We start from the raw sequence: 22,863 nt of genomic DNA, 5'->3' as shown, positions 1-22,863 counted from the left end.
AAATAGTGCAAACAGAGAGAGTAATTAGTATCCAGTAAATAGTGAACAGTGATGCTGCTTCAGAATAGATCACACCATATCGCTCGTTTTATATTTAGAATTTAATTTAAAAAATAAAACATTCAACGTACGTATAAATCGGATCATGGAGCAGCAGCTACTTACACAGTCACACATACAGTTTGTACGTAGCAGGAAATGACAATGTTGGGGCAGTTTCCTGCACAGGGACCACCTCCAGGAAGAGATGTGACTCACAAGCTGTCTGAATGCTGAGGGAAGACAGGGAAGCTGTGCTGTAGAACGTATGTGTATCTGTAGAACGTATGTGTTACTCCTGCAGGACACAACAGCCCGCTTGTATTCATATCTGTCAGAAAGTTCTCTTTCCTGTTACACACAGAGACGTGGTGCTGCTGAATCCCTTTGTTGTGCAGTGAAATAAGCTGATTGTGTTGTGTGCTTCAGAGACTTTCAGGAAAAGCTTCTTAGCGAGGCACAAGGTTAGCTGTAGTCCAGACACCTTTGCAAAATGTAAGCGCTAGATAAGGCTGTTTGACACAAGAGCACTTTCCTTTCCAAGCAAAAAGCATCGCACATAAATGTTCCCTCTTACATTTCAGTGGTTATTTTGTAGAACGTGAATTCTTGCTAAGCTTTTCTGTCGTAGAGTCAATTACAAAGTTGTAAACCAGTGATTCTCAACTTGGTGGTCTGTAAAATTGTGTTCGCATGATAAGGAATAACATAATTAGCATTACTCGTGAACATACATATATTGTTCTCTATAGAGATCAGGGTGTGCGCCCTAGTGGAAGTGTATTTGTAGGTTTCAAAATACTGACAACTCACAAGACTGGCGTGTCATGCTCTTTATCTGTCAGTAAATAAATAAGTAAATGTACTTTCCATAAATATATTCTACATAAGAAATTACACAACACAAGTGTCTTGTATGACAAATACATTATAATAATAATAATTTATACACAAGAATATTAGACTTCACTAAACAACAGATGCAAACTAATAATTTCCTAAATTTGTCTCAAGCACCAGTAAATTATTAAATTCCACTAAACAATATAGAAAATATAATTAAGTCTGAGCACACAGTATATTTTATCCAAAAATGTGTTATGATTTTTTTTCTATATGTATGAATTTTTAATCTTTACATTTTTACAGTGATACATGGTGAATATTGCCTCTATGTTTTGAATATTATAATTATTGTTGCTGTTTGTTATTAATTTAAAGGTCATGTAAGTGATTATGTTTATTCTTGCTGAAAACAAGAAGTGTTAAAAGCCACAATTGAAGGCTGAATGATGCCCAGACACTTGCTTTGGAGAGGCATTTGGTCTTATATATAGTATAAACCAATAGCTGTAAAAAAAATATTAAAAATCCCCCATTTTGTGTGTGTTTAGCATTCACTGCCGTTTTTCCAAGAGTGAGTGCCAACTAATTTTGTTGGAATTGTTTGTTTATATTTGTGTTTACTGTTCATCCCAAGTGGATTTTGTTGACCATGTCTTGTTATGTGCACCCATGTTTTTCTGAGAGTTTCCTACGTTTTATGTTTTTACCATTTACTTTTTTTGGGCCATGTTGGACTGCCAGCAAATGATGTATACACACGTTAAATTAGATATACACTAATAGACACAGCAAAGTAACTGAAGAATACTGAGAGATCATCACATTTTTTTTAAGTGCATGAGTGCTTTTCTGTTTTGAATATAAGCATTTTTGCAGTGCATGTGTACTGTTAAAACACTCTGCTCTCAGAGTCAGAGATAAGTATCACACCAGTGATGATAATAAGCTCTCTGAGCTGAGAGAAGTGAATTTCAATAAGATTTCTATTTTAAACTTAAAGGCAAACTGAACCCAATTTTTTTTTCTTTCACGATTCAGGTAGAGCATGCAATTTTAAGCAATTTTCTAATTTACTACCTATTATCAATTGCAGTCAGTGTTTTCAGGTTAAATACCAGTTGCAGTCAGTGTTTTCAGGTTAAATACCAGTTGTAGTCAGTGTTTTCAGGTTAAATACCAGTTGCAGTCAGTGTGTGCAGGTTAAATACCAGTTGCAGTCAGCGTGTGCAGGTTAAATACCAGTTGCAGTCAGCGTGTGCAGGTTAAATACCAGTCAGTGTGTGCAGGTTAAATACCAATTGCAGTCAGTGTGTGCAGGTTAAATACCAGTTGCAGTCAGTGTGTGCAGGTTAAATACCAGTTGCAGGTTAAATACCAGTTGCAGTCAGCGTGTGCAGGTTAAATACCAGTTGCAGTCAGCGTGAGTTATAACTAATTTTGTTGGAATTGTTTGTTTATATTTGTGTTTTCTGGTTTACAGGTTAAATACCAGTTGCAGTCAGTGTGTGCAGGTTAAATACCAGTTGCAGTCAGTGTGTGCAGGTTAAATACCAGTTGCAGTCAGTGTGTGCAGGTTAAATACCAGTTGCAGTCAGTGTGTGCAGGTTAAATACCAGTTGCAGTCAGTTTGTGCAGGTTAAATACCAATTGCACTCAGTGTGTGCAGGTTAAATACCAGTTGCAGTCAGTGTGTGCAGGTTAAATACCAGTTGCAGTCAGTGTGTGCAGGTTAAATACGAGTTGCAGTCAGTGTGTGCAGGTTAAAGGGACAGTCAACACCAGAATTTTTGTTGTTTAAAAAGAAAGATAATCCCTTTATTACCCATTCCCCAGTTTTGCATATCCACAGTTATAATAATACACGTTTTACCTCTGTTATTATCTTGTATCTAAGCCTCTGCTGACTGCCCCCTTATTTCAGTTCTTTTGACAGACATGCAGTTTAGCCAATCAGTGCTCACTCCTAGGTCACTTTACGTGCATGAGCTCAATGTTATCTATATGAAACATATGAACTAATGACCTCTAGTGGTCAAAATATATTCAGATTAGAGGCAGTCTTCAAGGTCTAAGAAATTAGCATATGAACCTCCTAGGTTTAGCTTTCAACTAAGAATACCAAGAGAACAAATCAAAATTGGTGATAAAAGTAAATTGGGAAGTTGTTTAAAATTGCATGCCCTGTTTGCATGCCCTGTTGCAGGTTAAATACCAGTTGCAGTCAGTGTGAGCAGGTTAAATACACGTTTTACCTCTGTTATTATCTTGTATCTAAGCCTCTGCTGACTGCCCCCTTATTTCAGTTCTTTTGACAGACATGCAGTTTAGCCAATCAGTGCTCACTCCTAGGTCACTTTACGTGCATGAGCTCAATGTTATCTATATGAAACATATGAACTAATGACCTCTAGTGGTCAAAATATATTCAGATTAGAGGCAGTCTTCAAGGTCTAAGAAATTAGCATATGAACCTCCTAGGTTTAGCTTTCAACTAAGAATACCAAGAGAACAAATCAAAATTGGTGATAAAAGTAAATTGGGAAGTTGTTTAAAATTGCATGCCCTGTTTAAATCATGAAAGTTTTTTTTGGACTTGACTGTCCCTTTAAATACCAGTTGCAGTCAGCGTGTGCAGGTTAAATACCAGTTGCAGTCAGCGTGTGCAGGTTAAATACCAGTTGCAGTCAGCGTGTGCAGGTTAAATACCAGTTGCAGTCAGCGTGTGCAGGTTAAATACCAGTTGCAGTCAGCGTGTGCAGGTTAAATACCAGTTGCAGTCAGCGTGTGCAGGTTAAATACCAGTTGCAGTCAGCGTGTGCAGGTTAAATACCAGTTGCAGTCAGCGTGTGCAGGTTAAATACCAGTTGCAGTCAGCGTGTGCAGGTTAAATACCAGTTGCAGTCAGCGTGAGCAGGTTAAATACCAGTTGCAGTCAGCGTGAGCAGGTTAAATACCAGTTGCAGTCAGCGTGAGCAGGTTAAATACCAGTTGCAGTCAGCGTGAGCAGGTTAAATACCAGTTGCAGTCAGTGTGAGCAGGTTAAATACCAGTTGCAGTCAGTGTGTGCAGGTTAAAACAACAAGTTTTTGGATTTACAGTAAAAACAAAAACAACTGTATAAAATCTATTTTCTGATGTGTTTTTTTCTAGAGTTTAATGCCAAATGTCCTGGAATGGCTGAAAACAGAGGAGAGTTTGTGCAAGCGCAGTTAGATGATGCAACGTTTATTGAAGGAATCAGCAATCAAGTGATTGTAGCAGTTGTTCTCAGCTTAGCCTTCATTGGTACCCTAATATTTTTACTCTTGAGGTAGGTCAGCAATATGCAATTTATCTTTACACAACAGTCACAGTCGCTTGTTGTAATTTGACCTTTTATCCGTCCTGGTTGGAATCTTTTGTCCACCCCTCTGGAGTCTGCAGTTGTTGGTGATGGGTTAGCAAAGACAACAGTAAGGTGACATCCTGCCAAATTCAGTTCTTAAAGACTTGTGATCACATCTTTCTGAGCTGGTATAGGAAACTATAGTACAAAACTTTTACAGTAGTCCACTATACACCCCTAAAATTAATGGTATTCTCTGCTTGGGCATATGGTGGATCTTACTACGCCTGTTTCCACACTCCAGTCCATACCACTTGTGCAGGGTAGGTGTTTTTCCTTATTTAAGTAGTTGTTTTATAATAAACTTTATTTTATTATTATTATCATCATTAGGTATTTGTAGAGCGCCAACAGATTCCGCAGCGCTATAAACATAGGCGGTATACAAGGTAACATTTATAGGGGGGTCAAATGGGTAGAGGTCCCTGCCGAGAGTTGCACTGTTGTAATCGGCTCTTATGCCGGTGATCTACAAACAGCTAGGCTCATAGGCTTACATGCTAAGGGGTTTAAGGGGATAGCAGCAGAGTTAGGAAAGGTTAGTGTAGATTGTATGCATCCCTGAATAGTATAGTTTTTAGGGAGCGCTTGAAGCTTTCAAAACTAGGGGAGAGTCTTGTGGAGCGAGGCAGAGAGATCCACAAGATGTGAGCCAGTCAGGAGAAGTCTTGTAAACGGGAATGGGAGAAGGTAGCAAGAGAGGAGGAGATCGTGGGCAGAGCGAAGGGGTCGGGAGGAAGAGTATCTGGATACAAGGTCTGAGATGTAGGGGGGAGCAGTGCAGTTGAGGGCTTTGTATGTCAGAGTGAAAATGTTGTCTTTAATCCTAGTGGCAAGAGGAAGCCATTGAAGGGATTGACAGAGAGGTGCAGCAGATGAAGAGCGACGTGTAAGGAAGATGAGCTGGGCAGAGGCATTCATTATGGATTGTAAAGGTGCTAGGCGGCAGCTAGGGAGACCAGAGAGGATGGAGTTGCAGTAATCGAGGCGGGAAAGGATGAGATAGGGGATTAGAATCTTAGTTGTGTCTTGTGAAAGGAAATGTCTAATTTTAGAGATGTTTTTAAGATGGAAGTGGCAGGATTTAGCCAAGGACTGAATGTGAGGAGTGAAAGAAAGATCTGAGTCAAGTGTGACTCCAAGACATCGAGCATGTGGGGTAGGGGTTATGATGGCATTATCGACAGTTATAGAGAAGTTGGGGGTGGAGATTTTTGAAGAAGGGGGAAATAAGGAGCTCAGTTTTGGAGAGATTTAGCTTAAGGTAGTGAGAGGACATCCAAGATGAGATATGAGACAGACAGTTAGTGACACAGGTTTGCAAGGAAGAAGATAGGTCTGGTGCAGAGAGGTAGATTTGGGTGTCATCTGCATACAAATGGTATTGAAACCCATGGGATTTTATTAAGGAACCTAAAGATGTGTAGATTGAGAAGAGATGGCGACCAAGGACAGAGCCTTGTGGTACCCCAACAGAAATTAGTAACGGGGCAGAGGATGCACCAGAGAAGACTACATTAAAGGTACGGTTAGACAGATAGGAAGAGAACAATGAGAGAGCTGTGTCATAAATGCAAAAGGATTGGAGGGGTTGGAGCAAAAGAGGGTGGTCTACAGTATCAAAGGCTACAGACAGATCAAGGAGGATAAGCAGAGAGACGTGGCCTTTGGATTTTGATGAGTTTCGTTGGTAACCTTAAAAATGCTGTCTTAGTGGAGTGATGGGGATGAAATCCAAATTGCAGTGGGGAAGAAGAGAGTTTAGTTTAAGGAAATGGGATAGACATGCATATACTAGCTTTTCGAGAAGCTTCGAGGCAAGAGGGAGTAGGGAAATAGGGCGCTAGCTGGATGGGGAGGTTGGGTTGAGAGAAGGTTTTTTGAGGATAGGTGTTACCAGTGCGTGTTTAAGAGATGAGGGAAATATACCAGTGCTGAGGGAGAGGCTGAAGATGTGTGTGAGTATAGGGGTAAGGGTAGGGTAGTAGGAGAGAGCGGGGAGTAGCTGTGAGGGAATGGGCAAATCGGGTGTGTTTCAAATGAAGAAAATGTGAGGGAAGAGAAGGGCTGTATTTGTTGAAAGGTGCAACAAAAGGAAAGTAAAATACCAACACCACCTCCTTGTCTGTTATCAGACCATGGAGTGTGGCTGAAGTGAAGACCCACATGTGACAGTGCAGCGGCAGAAGCTGTGTCTAAAGGAGAGAGCCAGGTTTCTGTGAGAGCCAGAAGATTAAGAGAGTGGGAGATAAAGAGGTCATGGATAGAAGTGAGCTTGTTGCAAACAGAGCGAGAGTTCCAGAGTGCACAAGTCAAGGGGGAGGTGTCTTTAGATGCAAGAGGAATGAGAATAAGGTTACAAGAGTTTTGCTTTTGAAGTCTATTGAAAGGCACACATGGGTGTGCAAGGCTAGGAAGTTGTGGGGGACCAGGATTAGGAGAGATGTCACCAGCAGCTAGTATGAGCAAGAGGGAGAGTGACATGAGATGCAGATTTGCAGTAATGAGACTGTTTTTGGGATGAGGTGCGAAGGAGAGAGAGAGTCTTTAGGAATGTGTGAAGTTCATGAATACAAAAGTAAGGTGAGGTTAAGAGAGATGGGCTAATGAGCAGTGCAGGTGGTAAGGGGGAAGGAGTAATTGAGTAAATTAGTTTGTTGTAGAGATAAAAGGTGGCAAAAAGGAATATAAAGATATTGAGCATTTTTACAAAATAGTCAAGCTGTGGATAAAACACAGAATTACAACAGAACTTGCCTTGTCCGGTGTTCAATTCTTGTATAATTCTTTTACCAATACTTAGTGTCTCACTTATAAATGTTCACTTAAGAGATGTGAACAGATGATGTTACAATACTGCAATGCTTTCCATATAGTAGTGTTACATTTATAGGCCTTAGCATTCAGCTGATTGCAATAAATTAGATAATGACATGATCAAAGACAGTCAAAAGGCCAATTGGGAAAATTTGATTCAGGGTGAGATAAGTTGAGAAAACAGACAATATAATTTGGAGGAGGCTGGGGTTATACAATTAGTGAAATTATAAATTTAGGAAGTATCACAAGTATTGACAAGGTTTGAACATCACATAGATAAAGACAAGATATAAGCAGAGTAAATGCATAACATTTCACATACTATAGACACGTACCAAAAGAGAGACTTAAAGGGACATGAAACACAATTTTTTCTCTCTCATGATTCAGATAGAAAATACAATTTTAAACAACTTTCTAATTTACTTCTATTATCTAATTTGTTTAATTCTCTTGGTATCATTTGTTGAAGAAGCAGCAATGCACTAATGGTTTCTAACTAAATTCATGGGTGAGCCAATCACAATCGATATATATATTCAGCCACCAATCAACAGCTAGAACCTAGATTCTCTGCTGCTCCTAAGCTTCCCTAGCTAAACCTTTCAGCAAAGGATAACAAGATAAGGATGCAAATTAAATAATAGAAGTAAATTGAAAAGTTGTTTAAAATTGTATTCTCTATCTAAATCATGAAATATTTGTTTTGGGTTTCATGTCCCTTTAAGAGTAAAATTCACACAGAAAACAAGAACAAAGAGAACAAATACAAAAATTGATAAAAGGAGTAAATTAGAAAGTTGCTTAAAATCGCATGCTCTATCTGAATTATGAAAGTTTGATTTTGACTAGACTATTCCTTTAATGCCCCTTTAATTGTAACATGACTGCCAGTTCTTGATCCTTTTAAAATGATGTATCTTGCTAGATTAAACACATTTTAGTTCCCATCATCTGTATATGTTCCTTCATGGTATACTATAATGTATTGTAATGCTTTATTTGTTATTATTTATAAGCATTGTGCTAAATTTAAATAGGACTGAACAGCAGAACATTCACCCGGAGAATCAAGAACGGGTGAGAGCAGTTCGCGAGCAGCTACAAAATGAACAAGTAAGCAATTTATTTTGACTATAGAGCTTTCTTTTTCACCTATGTAAATCAGGATTAGTCTGTATATTGGGGTAGTCACAATTACTAGCCCTCCAGAAACTATTTAAGCAATAAGGAAGAAACTTTATATGTGGACAAAAGTAGAACATTACAAAAAGTTAGGAACTAAGAATGAAACCCCACCCCCTTCCTTTACGTATCACAGTAGCTCTCTGCCAACTACGTGAGAGTAAAACTGTCTATCCAAGGAACTCTAAGCACATTACAAGGGCGTACAAGGGCAGCACACTGTAGACCAGGAAATTGGTGAAATAATTCACATTATGTCTGGTGTGGCCTGGGACATCTCCGCACTTGGAGAAAAAAACTCACTGCAGAGCTGAACTCCTGTCACCATTCTATCTTAGCCAGAGAGTAGCGGGGATTATGTATCTCAGATCGGTTAGGTTAGTGTTTCCCAGTTCCAGTCCTCAAGTACGCCTAACAGGCCAGATTTTCATGAAATAATCAGCTGATCCATAACCATGGTTACTAACCTGCTCTCACCCCTCTGCTGATAATTTAATCAGTGCTCTAGTTCATACATCATCAGAATCTGGCCTGTTAGGGTTAATTGAGGACTTGAGTTAAGAAAACACTAGGTTAGAGAACCCTCTCAATCTTCTTGCTTCATAAAACACTGCAACACTTCAAAGTTCCACCTTCTCCTTTAACTGAGGCTGGGTGAGGAGGAGCGAAACACTGGAATTGTTTTTGCCTCCTCCTGCTGGGCTTGTCTTTGTATCCCGCAAGTGATGGGTCGTGGACTCTCACCATCTTAAAGGGACAGTAATCACCTTTTAAGGACAAGGCGTTTTTGGTGTTTTGTTACAGAATATCAGCCAAGTCTAAATGTTATTTCATTAAATGAACATATTGTTTACTGCAATTTTGTTCAATAGCCAAACTCCACCCACCCCTTGCCTCATTTGGAGGATGCAATCTGGGCTTTAGTCTGCAGGCAACAAGTCTAGCCATGCTATTGTGTTAATATTGTTTTTCATTTTGCTTTCTGTTAAAGCAAAGGGACAGGTATGTAGCATGGTTAGCCATGAGAAGTCAGTTTTTCCAGCTCTGAGAAATAGAAAATCCACAATTTTCAGAGCTTAATTGCATGAAAAGAGTGAACAATAAAAACATATCCCAAAGGTGTTTTATTATGCATAACTAAACGCTTTATATTTAAATCTCAAGGTCTTTACTATACCTTTAAGGAAGAAATATATTATTTTTCAATGAAAAAAGATTTTGTTAACACTGTTTAAATCGATTATAAAACTGGAATTTTTTTTTTGTCCTACCCAGAAACATCCATTTAAAAACATGCATTGTAAAATAAACAAAGAAAAAAATACCTATATCTTGAACTTCATATTTTTCCTTTTCTAAAATAAGCGTCTAGACAACAAAAATGCAGATATATAAAGTGTGCCCTTCTGATGGCTTTTTGTATTAGAAATTATTTTAAAGGGACATTAAACACTGAATAAATGCTAGATAGAATGAAGCATTAAAAAAAAAAGATTAGTCTGATAATAACATATAGATTATTTTTTTAAAGTTTAAATATTGACAAAATAAGTGTAAAGCTTTAGTGTCTATAAAGCAAAGGGAGCTGCCATGTTGTAACTTAGGTTTCCTTCTCTGCTGAGGCCAATTAGAGACAGTTATAAATAGGTCACTAGAGTGTGCAGCCAATGGCTGTGTGGGATATAACAATGTTCTGCACATCCACTTCTAACAGGAACTGAACAGCACATGATTGACAGAATGAAATTATGGAAAAAGGGGACAAAATAAATAATGGAAGTCTATTGCAAAGTTGTTTTTTTTATATATACAGTTTATATTACCATCTCAAAGTGTTTAATGTCCCTTAAATGCTGTGCCACTACTGTCTGTCACTGCAACTTGGTGCACTCACAGCACCCTTGATGTCACTGGAAACAGAGCACCTTCATTGTCACTACACATACAGCACCTTCATTATAACTACACTCTCACTGCAGATATAGCACCTCGTGTAAATTCTGAATATAATTGTATGATATAATATATTCTTTATTGGGGAGAATCATTTTGGAATTCCTTCTAATTTTTGATTGGGAACTTTAGCTTTAAACCTTTAAATTACTCACTCTTTTTTGTCTTTTGTGTCTGCAGGAAACACCAGTGCCACCGAGGCACCAGTTCTACTCAGATATGTCTTGTCCAGTCTGTTTACAACAAGCCACATTTCCAGTTGAAACAAACTGTGGCCACCTTTTTTGTGGTAAACCTATTTCTAACTTTATCATTTATATGTTGAAATATGTCCTTTTTTAAAATACCCATGTATTTAAAATGGTTTAAAAACAAGGCATCCCTTATTTGACTAGAATTGTAATACTACTTATATTATGTTCCCAAGAGTCACAAGTAACCATACTAAGAAAAGCTCTTTTTTTGGTTACAAAACTTTTGTTTTATGACATTTCATGAAATTAAAGAGACCTTAAACACAATTATTTAATGATTTAGATAGAGCATGCAATTTTAAGCAACTTTCTAATTTACTCATATTATCAATGTTTCTTTGTTCCCATGCTATCTTTATTTAAAAATCAGGAATGTAAAGCTTAAGAGCCGTCCCATTTTTGGTTGAGAACCTGGGTTATGCTTGCTTATTGGTTTGCTAAATGTAGCCACCAATAAGCAAGCCCTATCCAGGGTGCTGGACCTAAAATGGGCTGGCTCCTAAGCTTTAAATTCCTTCTTTTTAAATAAAAATAGCAAGAGAACGAAGAAAATTTGATAGTAGGAGTAAATTAGAAAGTTGCTTAACCCCTTAAGGACATACGTCGTACAGGGTACGTCTTGCACAAACTGGTCTTTAAAGACCAGCGACGTACCCTGTACGACGTTGGGGTTGAAAGCGGCTGGAAGCGATCCTGATCGCTTCCAGCCGCTTTCCGGTTATTGCAGTGATGCCTCCATGTCGAGGCATCACTGCAATAACATTTTCCCCCATCCGATGCAGAGAGAGCCACTCTGTGGCCCTCTCTGCACCGGACATCGATGTCCGCAATCGCTGGTGGGTGGGAGCCGACGTGGGAGGTGGGTGGGCGGCCATCGATGGCTTGCTGAGTACAGAGGTGGACGGGATCGTGGGCGGGGTAGCTGGGGGCCGCGCATGGACGCGCTCATGTGCACGAGGAAGGCGGGCGGGCGGGAACCATTACACTATGGAACGGTTTGTGTAATTTTAGAGGGAGAGAGGGGAAATAAAAATTGTATTATAAATAATCAAAGTGATCTGGAAGGGGGTGGGGGTTTAGTCCTTGGGGGGGGAAGCTACATTACAGAAAAGTGGGGAGAAAAATAAACAATTTTTTTTTTGTAAAGATGGCTCCCAATAATGTAGAGGGGGAGGGAGAAAAAAAAAAAAATAGAAAAAAAGATACCTTTTATTTTAGTACTGGCAGACTTTCTGCCAGTACTTAAAGGGACATTAAACCCATTTTTTTTCTTTCATGATTCAGATAGAGAATACCATTTTAAACAACTTTCTAATTTACTTCTATTATCTAATTTGCTTCATTCTCTTGATATTCTTTCATAAAAAGCATATCTAGATAGGCTCAGTAGCTTCTGATTGGTGGCTGCACATAGATGTCTTGTGTGATTGGCTCACCAATGTGCATTGCTATTTCTTTAACAAAGGATATCTAAAGATTGCAGCAAATTAGATAATGGAAGTGAATTGGAATGTTGTTTAAAATTGTATTCTCTATCTGAATCATGAAAGAAAAATTTGGGCTTTAGTGGCCCTTTAAGATGGCGAGGACAATTGTGGGGTGGGGGAGGGAAGAGAGCTGTTTGGGAGAGATCAGGGGGTCTGATGTGTCAGGTGGGAGGCTGATCTCAACACTAAAGCTAAAATTAACCCTGCAAGCTCCCTACAAGATCCCAAATTAACCCCTTCACTGCTAGACATAATACATGTGTGATGTGCAGCGGCATTTAGTAGCCTTCTAATTACCAAGAAGCATCGCCAAAGCCATATATGTCTGCTATTTCTGAACAAAGGGGATCCCAGAGAAGCATTTACAACCATTTGTGCCATAATTGCACAAGCTGTTTGTAAATAATTTCAGTGAGAAACCTAAAATTGCGAGAAAAATTAAGTTTTTTTTTAATTTGATCGCATTTGGCGGTGAAATGGTGGCATTAAATATACCAAAATGGGCCTAGATCAATACTTTGGGTTGTCTACTACACTACACTAAAGCTAAAATTAACTCTACAAGCTCCCTACATGCTCCCTAATTAACCCCTTCACTGCTGGGCATAAAACACGTGTGGTGCGCAGTGGCATTTAGCAGACTCTAATTACCAAAAAGCAACGCCAAAGCCATATAAGTCTGCTATTTCTGAACAAAGGGGATCCCAGAGAAGCATTTACAACCATTTATGCCATAATTGCATAAGTTGTTTGTAAATAATTTCTGTGAGAAACCTAAAGTTTGTGAAAAAGTGAACAATATTTTTTATTTGATCGCATTTGGCAGGGAAATTGTGGCATGAAATATACCAAAATGGGCCTAGATCAATACTTTGGGATGTCTTCTAAAAAAAAATATATACATGTCAAGGGATATTCAGGTATTCCTGACAGATATCGGGGTTCCAATGTAACTAGCGCTCATTTTGAAAAAAAAAAAGTGGTTTTGAAATAGCAAAGTGCTTCTTGTATTTATTGCCCTATAACTTGCAAAGAACATGTTAACATTGGGTATTTCTAAACTCAGGACAAAATTTAGAAACTATTTAGCATGGTTGTTTTTTGGTGGTTGTAGAAGTGTAACAGATTTTGGGGGTCAAAGTTATAAAAAGTGTGTTTTTTTCCATTTTTTCCTCATATTTTATAATATTTTTAATAATAAATTATAAGATATGATGAAAATAATGGTATCTTTAGAAAGTCCATTTAGTGGTGAGAAAAACGGTATATAATATGTGTGGGTACAGTAAATGAGTAAGAGGAAAATTACAGCTAAACACAAACACTGCAGAAATGTAAAAATAGCCCTGGTCCTTAAGGGAAAGAAATTGAAAAATGGCCTTGGTCCTTAAGGGGTTAAAATTGCATGCTCTATCTAAATCATTAAAGAAAAATAGTTGCAAGCCTTAGGAACACATTTTTAAAGGGAAAGTAAACACCTTGTGATTACAAGAGACTATATACTGTGATATGTAGCAGGGTTAGCACTAATAAGTCTGCAGTATGCTTTTTACTTCTAAAAATTAGAAAAGCCACAATTTTCAGAGCTACATTATATAATATGGGGAACATAAATAATGAAAGTATATTGCAAAGTTGTTTACTATGCATAACTAAACATTTTATAATGTAATCTCAAGTTGTTTACTGTTCCTTTAATTATTATTGAGATAACAAAACACACAACAGTAACAATAATAAAATGCACTTATACTAAAATATTAAAATAATAATGTATTTTATAAGTCAAAATGTTTTTTTTCTATTGAATAGATTCTGAAATATATGACTTTGTCAGGGATATGTGGTTGTTAATAAACATCTGTTTACACTGTATTCTGTTAAACAATGCTGTTTGTGTTTCTACAGGCCCCTGTATTATTGCATACTGGAGATATGGTACATGGCTCGGTGCGATAAGTTGTCCTATTTGCCGTCAAACTGTAAGGAATTTTGTTATATTTTATCTAATAAAGTCCTCTGTGATAGCTAATGGATATTTTTTACTATACAAAAACACTGTCTCTGTAGTTTTTTGGTCAAATATGTATAAGATTTGATAATTCCTTTCTTGTATCCTGATATACCACACATTCCTATAGATTCCTGTTTAGCCTACGGAGTACTCCAGGATTGGTTATCACAATTGTATCCTTCCTGATAGTGTTATAGTTTTAAAGCCATGACATCTGTGAGGACTGGATACGTTAAAGGGACATTAAACTGCTGGGTACAACTGCAGTAGAATGGTTACTACTCACCATGCTATTGCATTTCCTCCTGTACCTGCAGATTTCTTTAAAGCGTTCTCTTATTTTAACTCATTACAGAATCCAGCTGCTAAAGCGCTGCCATCTTGCAACCGGGCACCGCCATCTTGTAACTCACATATTGTAGCATCATGTGACAGAAGCAGAGCACTTTCACAGATCTGTGGTGTTACCGGCTTTTTGTTTGCTATATCTTACACTTCGACTACTCAATGCAATAGAATGGCATAATTAACAAGTGCATTATAAAAAGACAATAATGTAACACCTACTCTGAATGTCAAGTAAGCATTTTTTTTCTGACAAATTTATTATTTCTCTCATTTTCCGCCCCCTGTATCATGTGACAGACATCAGCCAATCACAGGCTAATATACGTATACCCTGTGAGCTTTTGTACATGCTCAGTATGATTTTGTCCCTCAGAAAGTGTGAATATAAAAAGAATGTACCAAATTTTATAATGGAAATAAATTGGAAAGTGTCTTGAAACTGCTGCTCTATCTGAATCATAAAAGTTTATTTTGACTTGAGTGTCCCTTTTAGTTTAGCTCACATAATAGAGAGCAGAAGTGTTACATTTTTGCAGTGTTTTTGCCCAGTTTAAAGATATGACAAATATAAGATGACAAGATGGCGACGCCCAGTGTGAAGATGCAGAGCTTCATTAACTAATACTTGTAAGTGGTTCAAATAAGAGAACAACTTTGAAGACAGCTGCAGGCAGATGAGGAAAAACAATAGCATAATGATAGTAACAATGTTACTGTAGTTGTAGCTGTGGTGGGTTTAACTTTGGTTGGTAATGCCTCTCTAACTCAGATATTGCCTTAGATGTCCTGTTTTATGTTTTAAAGGGCCATAATACCCAAATGTTTAAACACTTGAAAGTGATGCAGTATAGCTGTAAAAAGCTGACTAGAAAATATCACCTGAACATCTCTGTGTAAAAAAGAAAGATATTTTACCTCAAAAGTTTCTCAGTAGCCACATCCCATTGTAAAGGACTTCTAAGCAACAAATCAGTATGTCTGTCCCGGAACAGCAGAAGGAGCAAGCTTACGTGCACTCTCATCTTATTTTTCTATTAAAGGAACATAATACTCGTGCTAAATCACTCGAAACTGATGTAGTATAACTGTAAAAAGCTGACAGGAAATGTCACCTGAACATCTCTATGTAAAAAAGGAAGATATTTTACCTAACAATTTCCTCAGCAGAGTAGGTTCTGTGTAAAAGAATATACTTCAGCTATTCCTCAGCTGCAGACAAAAAAAAATGAAAATGAAGAAATGAACAGCAGCCAATCAGCATCAGCAGTGCTGAGGTCCTTATCTCTCTTTTACTGTGATCTCATGAGATTTCACTTAACTCTCATGAGATTTCATAGTAAACTTCCTTAAACTGAATAGGGAAATAAGATGAGTGTGCACCTAAGCTCACTCCCTTAGCTGTCCCGGGACAGACATACTGATTTGCTGTATGAAGTCCTTTACAATGGGATGTGGCTACTGAGGAACTTTTGAGGTAAAATATCTTTCTTTTTTTACAGAGAGATGTTCAGGTGATATTTTCTAGTCAGCTTTTTACAACTATGCTGCATCACTTTCAAGTGTTTCAACATTTGGGTATCATGGCCCTTTAAGTTTAAAGGGACACTAAACCAAATTTTTCTCTTTCATGATTCAGGTAAAGGATACAATTTTAAACAACATTCCAATTTACTTATTTTATCTAATATGTTTCATTCTTTAGATATCTTTTGTTAAAGAAATAGTAATGCACATGTGTGAGCCAATCGCACGAGGCATCTATGTGCAGGCACCAATCAGCAGCTACTGAGCCTATCTAGATAGGCTTTTCAGCAAAGGATATCAAGTGAATGAAGCAAATTAGATAATAGATGTAAATTAGACAGTTGTTTAAAATTGCATGCTCTTTCAAAATCATAAAAAATTGGGTTTCATGTCCCTTTAAGGAAGTAACAATGAAATCTCATGAGAGTTAAGTGAAATCTCGTGAGATCACAGTAAAAGAGTTCATGACCTGCAGCTAAGCAGCAGTTGAGTATAACTTTTTACATAGAACTTACTCTGCTGAGCTGAGGAGATTGTGAGGTAAAATATCTTCCTTTTTTACATAGAGATGCTCAGGTGATATTTTCCCGTTAGCTTTTTACAGTTATACTGCATCAGTTTCAAGTGATTTAGCATATGAGTATTATGTCCCTTTAATCAAGTGTTTAGGTTCAACATTCTACACTAGATTACAAATGATTATTTATGATATGTGTCGTATTATATATTGCACAAAAAATATTTGTTCTTTTCTTTCATTTTTCAAGCATTGATGCAATGTTATTCTTTGAAAGTAAAATAAATGTCAAAATTTAAGGGACATGAAACCCAACGTTTTTCTTTCATGATTCAGATAGAGAATACCATTTTAAACAACTTTCCAGTTACGTCTATTATCTCGTTTATTTCATTCTCTTGATATCCTTTGTTGAAAAGCATATCTAAATAGGCTCAATAGCTGCTGATTGGTGGCTGCAAATAGGTGCCTCTTGTTATTGGCTCACCCATGTGTATTGCTATTTCTCCAACAAAGGATACAAAAAGAATGAAGCAAAATAGATAATTGAAGTAAATAGGAATGTTGTTTATAATTGTATTTTCTATCCGAATCATGAAATAAAAATTCTGGTTTTCATGTCCCTTTTAAAGTTTCATGACTCAGATAGATCATGCAGTCTTCAATTGACATTAAACAATTTGAGATGGTAATATAAAATAATAAACTGTATATATATTTTGTCCCCTTTTCCTGTAATTCCATTATGAAAATATGAGCATTTCAGTTCCTGTTAGAAATGGAAGTGCAGAACACTGATATATTCCTCACAGCCATTGGCTGCACACTCTAGTGACCTATTTATAACTGTGTCTACAGCAGAGAAGGTAACCGAAGTTACAACATGGCAGCTCCCATTGTTTTATAGACACTAAAATGTTACACTTATTTTCTCAATATTAAACCGCCAATGAAACTTTAAAAAATACATCTACATTTTGTTCTCAGACTAATCTTTTCTTAAAATGCTACATACTATCTAGCGTTTATTTAGTGTTTAATGTCCCTTTAAACAACCTTCCCATTTACATCTATTATCACATTTATTTTGTTTCCTTTGATGAAGAGCAGACCTATATGGCAGTACTGTTTGTAACAAATGCCTTGCAGAGCACTAGAAGCAAATACTACTGCCGTATAATGCTCAGGAGATATGCACATTCCTGAGCCTACCTGGAAATAGTCTTTAAAAAGGATTCACAGAGAACAAAGTAAATTGGAAAGCTGTTTAAAATGATATGCTCTATCTGGATCATGAAAGTTTTTTGACTTTCATAGTCTTTTAATGACGGAAACAGAAAATGTAACACAACTTGTCAGTGTATTTTTTTTTATTGCCAAAAATAAATAAAGTAGTTCTAAAAGGGATTGCCCAGGGTTTAGAAATACTGGGTTGGAGATATTGATAATGTTGATAGTGCATATATCATAAATTGAAGAGACAATTGTAATTTTTGAAAAATGTTTCTGTTTAGAAATGTTTATCTGGGTAAGATAAATGCATTATTTAATTATTTTTAGATTTTTTTTCATTGTACAGTGACATTAAAGGTACATATAAAACAATGCTTTGTTAAATGATGTATTTAATAAAGTTTGGTTTGACACATGTAGGTAACATTACTGTTTCCAATGTTTGAACAAAATCAACAACAAGAAGCAATAGAGATTCATCAGGAAATCAATAACTATAATAGAAGATTTTCTGGACAGCCTCGCTCTGTAAGTCATTTGACAGTAATCCTCTTTCCTTGTCAATGTATTAATATTTGTGTTTTAGTAATAATAATCACAACATGCAAGTGTTCTCCACAGAATTTTTTCCAGCCTGGGTGGCATTGGTTACTAGCTGGATGACATTATGAAGTAGCTGGGTGGGGGCAGTGTAATACTTTGCATTATTATAACATTTTCTGTTATTTATAAATTTAACAGAAGGTACCCAAAGCACAAAATAATTGCATAGTTTAAAATAAATTTATTTAATGATATTTTGTGCAACAGACATGGGGAAAAAAGTAATATACGCTAATTTTACTTAATATTGGTTTACATTTTAGCCAGGTGGGTCAGTGGCAGTTGGGTGGTGTACCCATTCAATAGGGCCTGGGGAGAACTTTGTGTAATAAATATTTAAAGGGACAGTCAACCCCAGAATAATCAGATACAAAACAAAATAGATAATCCCCTTATTACCCATTATATTAATATACGTTTTACCTCTGTGATGACCTTGTATCTAAGCATCTTCTGACAGCTCCCTGATCACATGACTTTTTATTTATTATCTATTGACTTTTATTTTAGTCAATTAGTGCTGTGTTGTGTTGACTCTTAAATAACTACACTGGCGTGAGCACAATGTTATCTATATGACCCACTTGAACTAGCAGTCTCCTGTTGTGAAAAGCAAATAAAAAAGCATGTGATAGGAGGCTGTCTGTAGTGGCTTAGAAACCGGCAGAAATTTAGAGGTTTAAATGTTATAACGTATATTAATATAACAATGTTGGTTGTGCAAAGCTGGGGAATGGTTAGTAAAATTAGTAAAGGCGTTATCTATCTTTTTAAAAAATACTAATTTTGGTGTTGACTGTCACTTCAAGTGAAATGTTTTTCTTTTCTTACACCATAATTTGTAAAAAAAAAAAAAATGCTAACTGCTAATCATCATAAGAAATGGAAACATAATTAATAGGACATGACCACAGGTTTACTTTGATTCTTGAATTAGGTAAGTACAAATCTTCCATTAACCCCTTAAACTGAATAGCTGCAGTTCTACTTCATGCAGTACCACATAACGTAGAACTGCAGTGATCCTGTCTTTAGTCCTTGCAGTTCTGGTTGTCACTTTTTACAGATGAGACTTACTGTTTCTGATCATGCTCCCTTACCATATTAAGCCAGATCGCTGATTGTTACTGTCTCTAACAATTTAGCGTTGGTGTTGGTGGGAGGCAGGAGTAGGGAAGGAAAATTCCTTTGGATGGGTCCTTACACTACAGAAAAAAGTAAATTCTTGGAGGCGAGTGGTGGTGAGGGTTATCCCTACACTACAGAAAGAAAGTATAATAAATAATATAAAAAAAGATTTCAATAATGTGTTACTGGCAGACTAGCTGCGAGTAACAAACATGGAGGAGAATAGTGGAAGGGGGGAGAGTTAGAGAGCTGTTTGGAGGAATCAGGGAGGGGTGGGGAGGGATCCCTACACTACAGCAAATTAAAAATACATTATTAAAGATAAAAAAAGCCCTAAACTGCAGACTGGCTGACAATACTTAAAATGGTATTGACCTGTGTGTGGAGGAGGGAAGAGAGCTATTTGATAGATATCAGGTATTATATATATATATATATATATATATATATATATATATATATATATATATATATATATATATATATATATATATATATATATATATATATATATATATATATAGTTTGGGGGGTCAATTTGGGAATTTGGGTAGTTCTACAATACCAAGTAAGAGTTACCCCAATTGCATCATTTTAGACATACAGTCATGTGAAAAAGAAAGTACATCCTCTTTGAATTCTGTGGTTTTATGTATCAGGACATAACAACAATAATCTGGTCCTTAGCAGGTCTTGGGTAAATACGACCTCAGATGAACAACAACACATGACAAATTACACATGTCATGATTTATTTAACAAAAATAAAGACAAACTGGAGAAGACGTGTGAAAAACTAAATACACAGGGTAGAACAGTGCTCCAAGTAGACAGAGAACTATTCTTATGCAGAACATTCAGAAAAGACCCCCCACTGAAAAATGGCCTACTAACCCTTCCCATATTGATGGGCAGCAGCAATTGCTACTCTAATATCATTGCTGATGTATTGTCTCTTTGGCATTGTGCTAACACACACCTGAATTCTCCAGACCAGCAAACTGCTAGAACTTCAGCTTTTATAGAGGTGGTCACACTTGCTGATGATCAATTAATCAAGGGCATTTGATTAGCAGCACCTTGCTGCTACTTAGCTTCTTAATTCCTATGGAGGCAGTAAGGGTGTACTTCGTTTTTCACACAGGGCTTCTCAATTTTAGCTTTATTTTTGTTAAATAAGTCATAGCACAGAGTAATATGTCATGTGTTGTTGTTCATCTGATGTTGTATTTACTTTATATTAAGACCTGTTGAGGATCAGGTGATTGTTATTATGTCCTGATACCTAAAACTATAGAATTCAAAGAGGGTGTACTTTCTTTTTCACATGTAGCTAAAGTTAAAGACCTCAAAAAGAATAAAATATATATATAAATTTTGGTTTTAGCTAAATCCGAGCATGCCAATGAACACATTTTGAGATTTTTTTTTTTCTTTGTTTTTTTTTTTAATTTTGTAACCATGCATTAATTCTTTAAATAAACAGCTAGTTTAACCCTTTGAGTGCTAAGCACTTTCCCACCTGGGTGCTAAGCTGGATTTGAGGGTTTTTAATTTTTTAAAATATATATTTTTTTTAACTTTTTTCAGATCCCCAATACCTATACTGTTAGAAAGGTTAGGCAATTACCTTGTCTTGGGGGTCTTTAGCTGCTTAAAGCATTGAGATACAGGCTTCTAAGCAGCATGCCCCATTTCCCTATACTGTGTTTGTTTTTTTAAATAAAGTTGCGCAGTGACGTCATCAAAAATTATACTTAGGGCAATTTTTCTCTAAAATTCCTGGTAGTAAAGAGGTTATAACACAAACACAAAAAACATACAGCCAACAATTTTGTTTGAAACATGCCATTTTAATCGGTACTACTTTTTGAGTAACAATGAATGAAAATAACACAAAATATTTAAAGTGCACCACCATTCTAACTGAAAGAAATGCATTTGCCCTGGTCTCTTTCTACACCTGAAAACCATTTATTGAGTTGCCAGACTCACCCCAATGCTGCCAATAATGTAATTGTTCACATGATGGATTATAAATTCTTGTCTATTGGGGACATAAAAACAAAACAAAAAAATGCTGCTGCAGTTATTGTTTTTTTTATGATTATTATATATTTTCGGTACCATCAAGACTGAAAGTTTTTTTTTTTTTAATATAATAAAATGGTTAAAGAGACATAGTACATGAAAAATAAAAAGTAGCATTGCTTCAAATTCCAAGTGAAACTAACAGGAAGTGCATATCTGTGTACGGTGGATATCTGGGTATCTGATGCTTGCTGGCAGATAGGGACACCTCCCACAGATAGTCAGTCATTTTATTCAGCACAGGAACATAAAGAAGCAGTATAACAGATATTGATATATTCTCTTTTAGATGACTCAAAGGAGAATTTTGAGTAAAATGTCCTTTAATTGATGTTCACATACAAGAAGAACACATTGAACCATAGAGTAACCTTTTCCTTTGATCCTTTTAGCTTATGGAACGACTTATGGACCTGCCCACACTGCTGCGCCATGCCTTCCGGGAGATGTTTTCAGTGGGCGGCCTTTTCTGGATGTTCCGCATAAGAATAGTTCTCTGTCTACTTGGAGCACTTTTCTACCTTGTTTCACCCTTGGACATTATCCCAGAGGCTCTGTTTGGTATTCTAGGTTTCTTGGATGATTTCTTTGTGCTATTTTTATTGCTTATTTACATTTCTATTATGTACCGCGAAGTAGTGACTCAGAGGTTATACAGGTGAAATATGTGCTGCTATATTGCATTCTCTTATTAGACACTAAACAAACATCTATGCAGACTTCAACAGATGAAATGCGAAGAGGCATAACTGGAATTGGGAGCAAGCATTGTTGCTTTCTGTTTAAACACTGATTAACCAAAACCACTACATCCCCAACTAACATTGTAGGATTTAGCTTTATATTAAATAATATTTAAAAGTAGAATACTTAAAAAAAAAAAATATAGACTCTTTCGGCATTGAGCTTTGTACATCTTCAGTATTCATTAGCGATTGTATTTATTTTCAACATTGTACCAGCAAGCGGTATAGAATTATGTAAAATAGGGGATCTGGGTGGCTATCAAATGTAGGTCAGTGCTATATTTTAGTTTCATGTGTGGAAGGCGGTCAGTACAAACCTCAGCATAAGAATATAGGTTTAGCTAAACTACTAGAGCAAAAAATGAATAGCAGCACTCCAATAGAGTTATCTTCATACTTTTATTGCATATCCAGGAGTACAAAAAGATAGCAACGTTTCGGACTACATGTCCTTCATCATGCCATCATGTAGTCCGAAACGTTGCTATCTTTTTGTACTCCTGGATATGCAATAAAAGTTTGAAGATAACTCTATTGGAGTGCTGCTATTCATTTTTTGCTCTGGAATTTGTTTGCTGGGCTGTGCAGTGCCTAGCTATAGCGTGCACCCATCTAATAACAGTGTGAGCTGGACTTTTATGATTGATTAGCTAAACTACTAGGCACAGTTTGCCACCGCCACTTTTGGTC

The 22,863-nt window shown here is 36.7% G+C and overlaps 1 protein-coding gene across 2 annotated transcripts; it reads left to right on the top strand.

Moving 5' to 3' along the window:
* The first annotated feature begins 255 nt into the window (after nucleotides 1-255).
* On the top strand, nucleotides 256-22,588 carry LOC128647973 (E3 ubiquitin-protein ligase RNF170-like). Of its 2 annotated transcripts, none has more exons than XM_053700649.1 (7): nucleotides 256-305; nucleotides 4,036-4,195; nucleotides 8,131-8,206; nucleotides 10,409-10,517; nucleotides 13,878-13,951; nucleotides 18,026-18,133; nucleotides 21,820-22,588. In XM_053700649.1, the coding sequence occupies exons 2-7, from the start codon at nucleotides 4,059-4,061 to the stop codon at nucleotides 22,087-22,089; spliced, it is 774 nt and encodes a 257-aa protein (XP_053556624.1). In that variant the 5' UTR covers nucleotides 256-305; nucleotides 4,036-4,058; the 3' UTR covers nucleotides 22,090-22,588. The 2 variants fall into 2 exon arrangements, with proteins under 2 accessions (XP_053556624.1, XP_053556625.1); XM_053700650.1 differs by lacking the exon at nucleotides 256-305 and adding an exon at nucleotides 423-534.
* The last annotated feature ends 275 nt before the right edge of the window (nucleotides 22,589-22,863 follow it).

This window comes from Bombina bombina, chromosome 2 (genome assembly GCF_027579735.1).
Source record: "Bombina bombina isolate aBomBom1 chromosome 2, aBomBom1.pri, whole genome shotgun sequence".
Classification (NCBI taxonomy): Eukaryota; Metazoa; Chordata; class Amphibia; order Anura; family Bombinatoridae; genus Bombina; species Bombina bombina.
Note: the sequence above shows the minus strand (reverse complement) of the source record. Positions and strands in the feature narration are given on the sequence as shown.

Coding starts and splice junctions, on each gene's coding strand:
- LOC128647973 (XM_053700649.1), top strand. CDS start 4,059: ATGGCTGAAAACAGAGGAGAGTTTGTGCAAGCGCAGTTAGATGATGCA. Junction 10,518..13,877: donor CTGTGGCCACCTTTTTTGTG/GTAAACCTATTT, acceptor GTGTTTCTACAG/GCCCCTGTATTATTGCATAC. Junction 18,134..21,819: donor TTTCTGGACAGCCTCGCTCT/GTAAGTCATTTG, acceptor TGATCCTTTTAG/CTTATGGAACGACTTATGGA.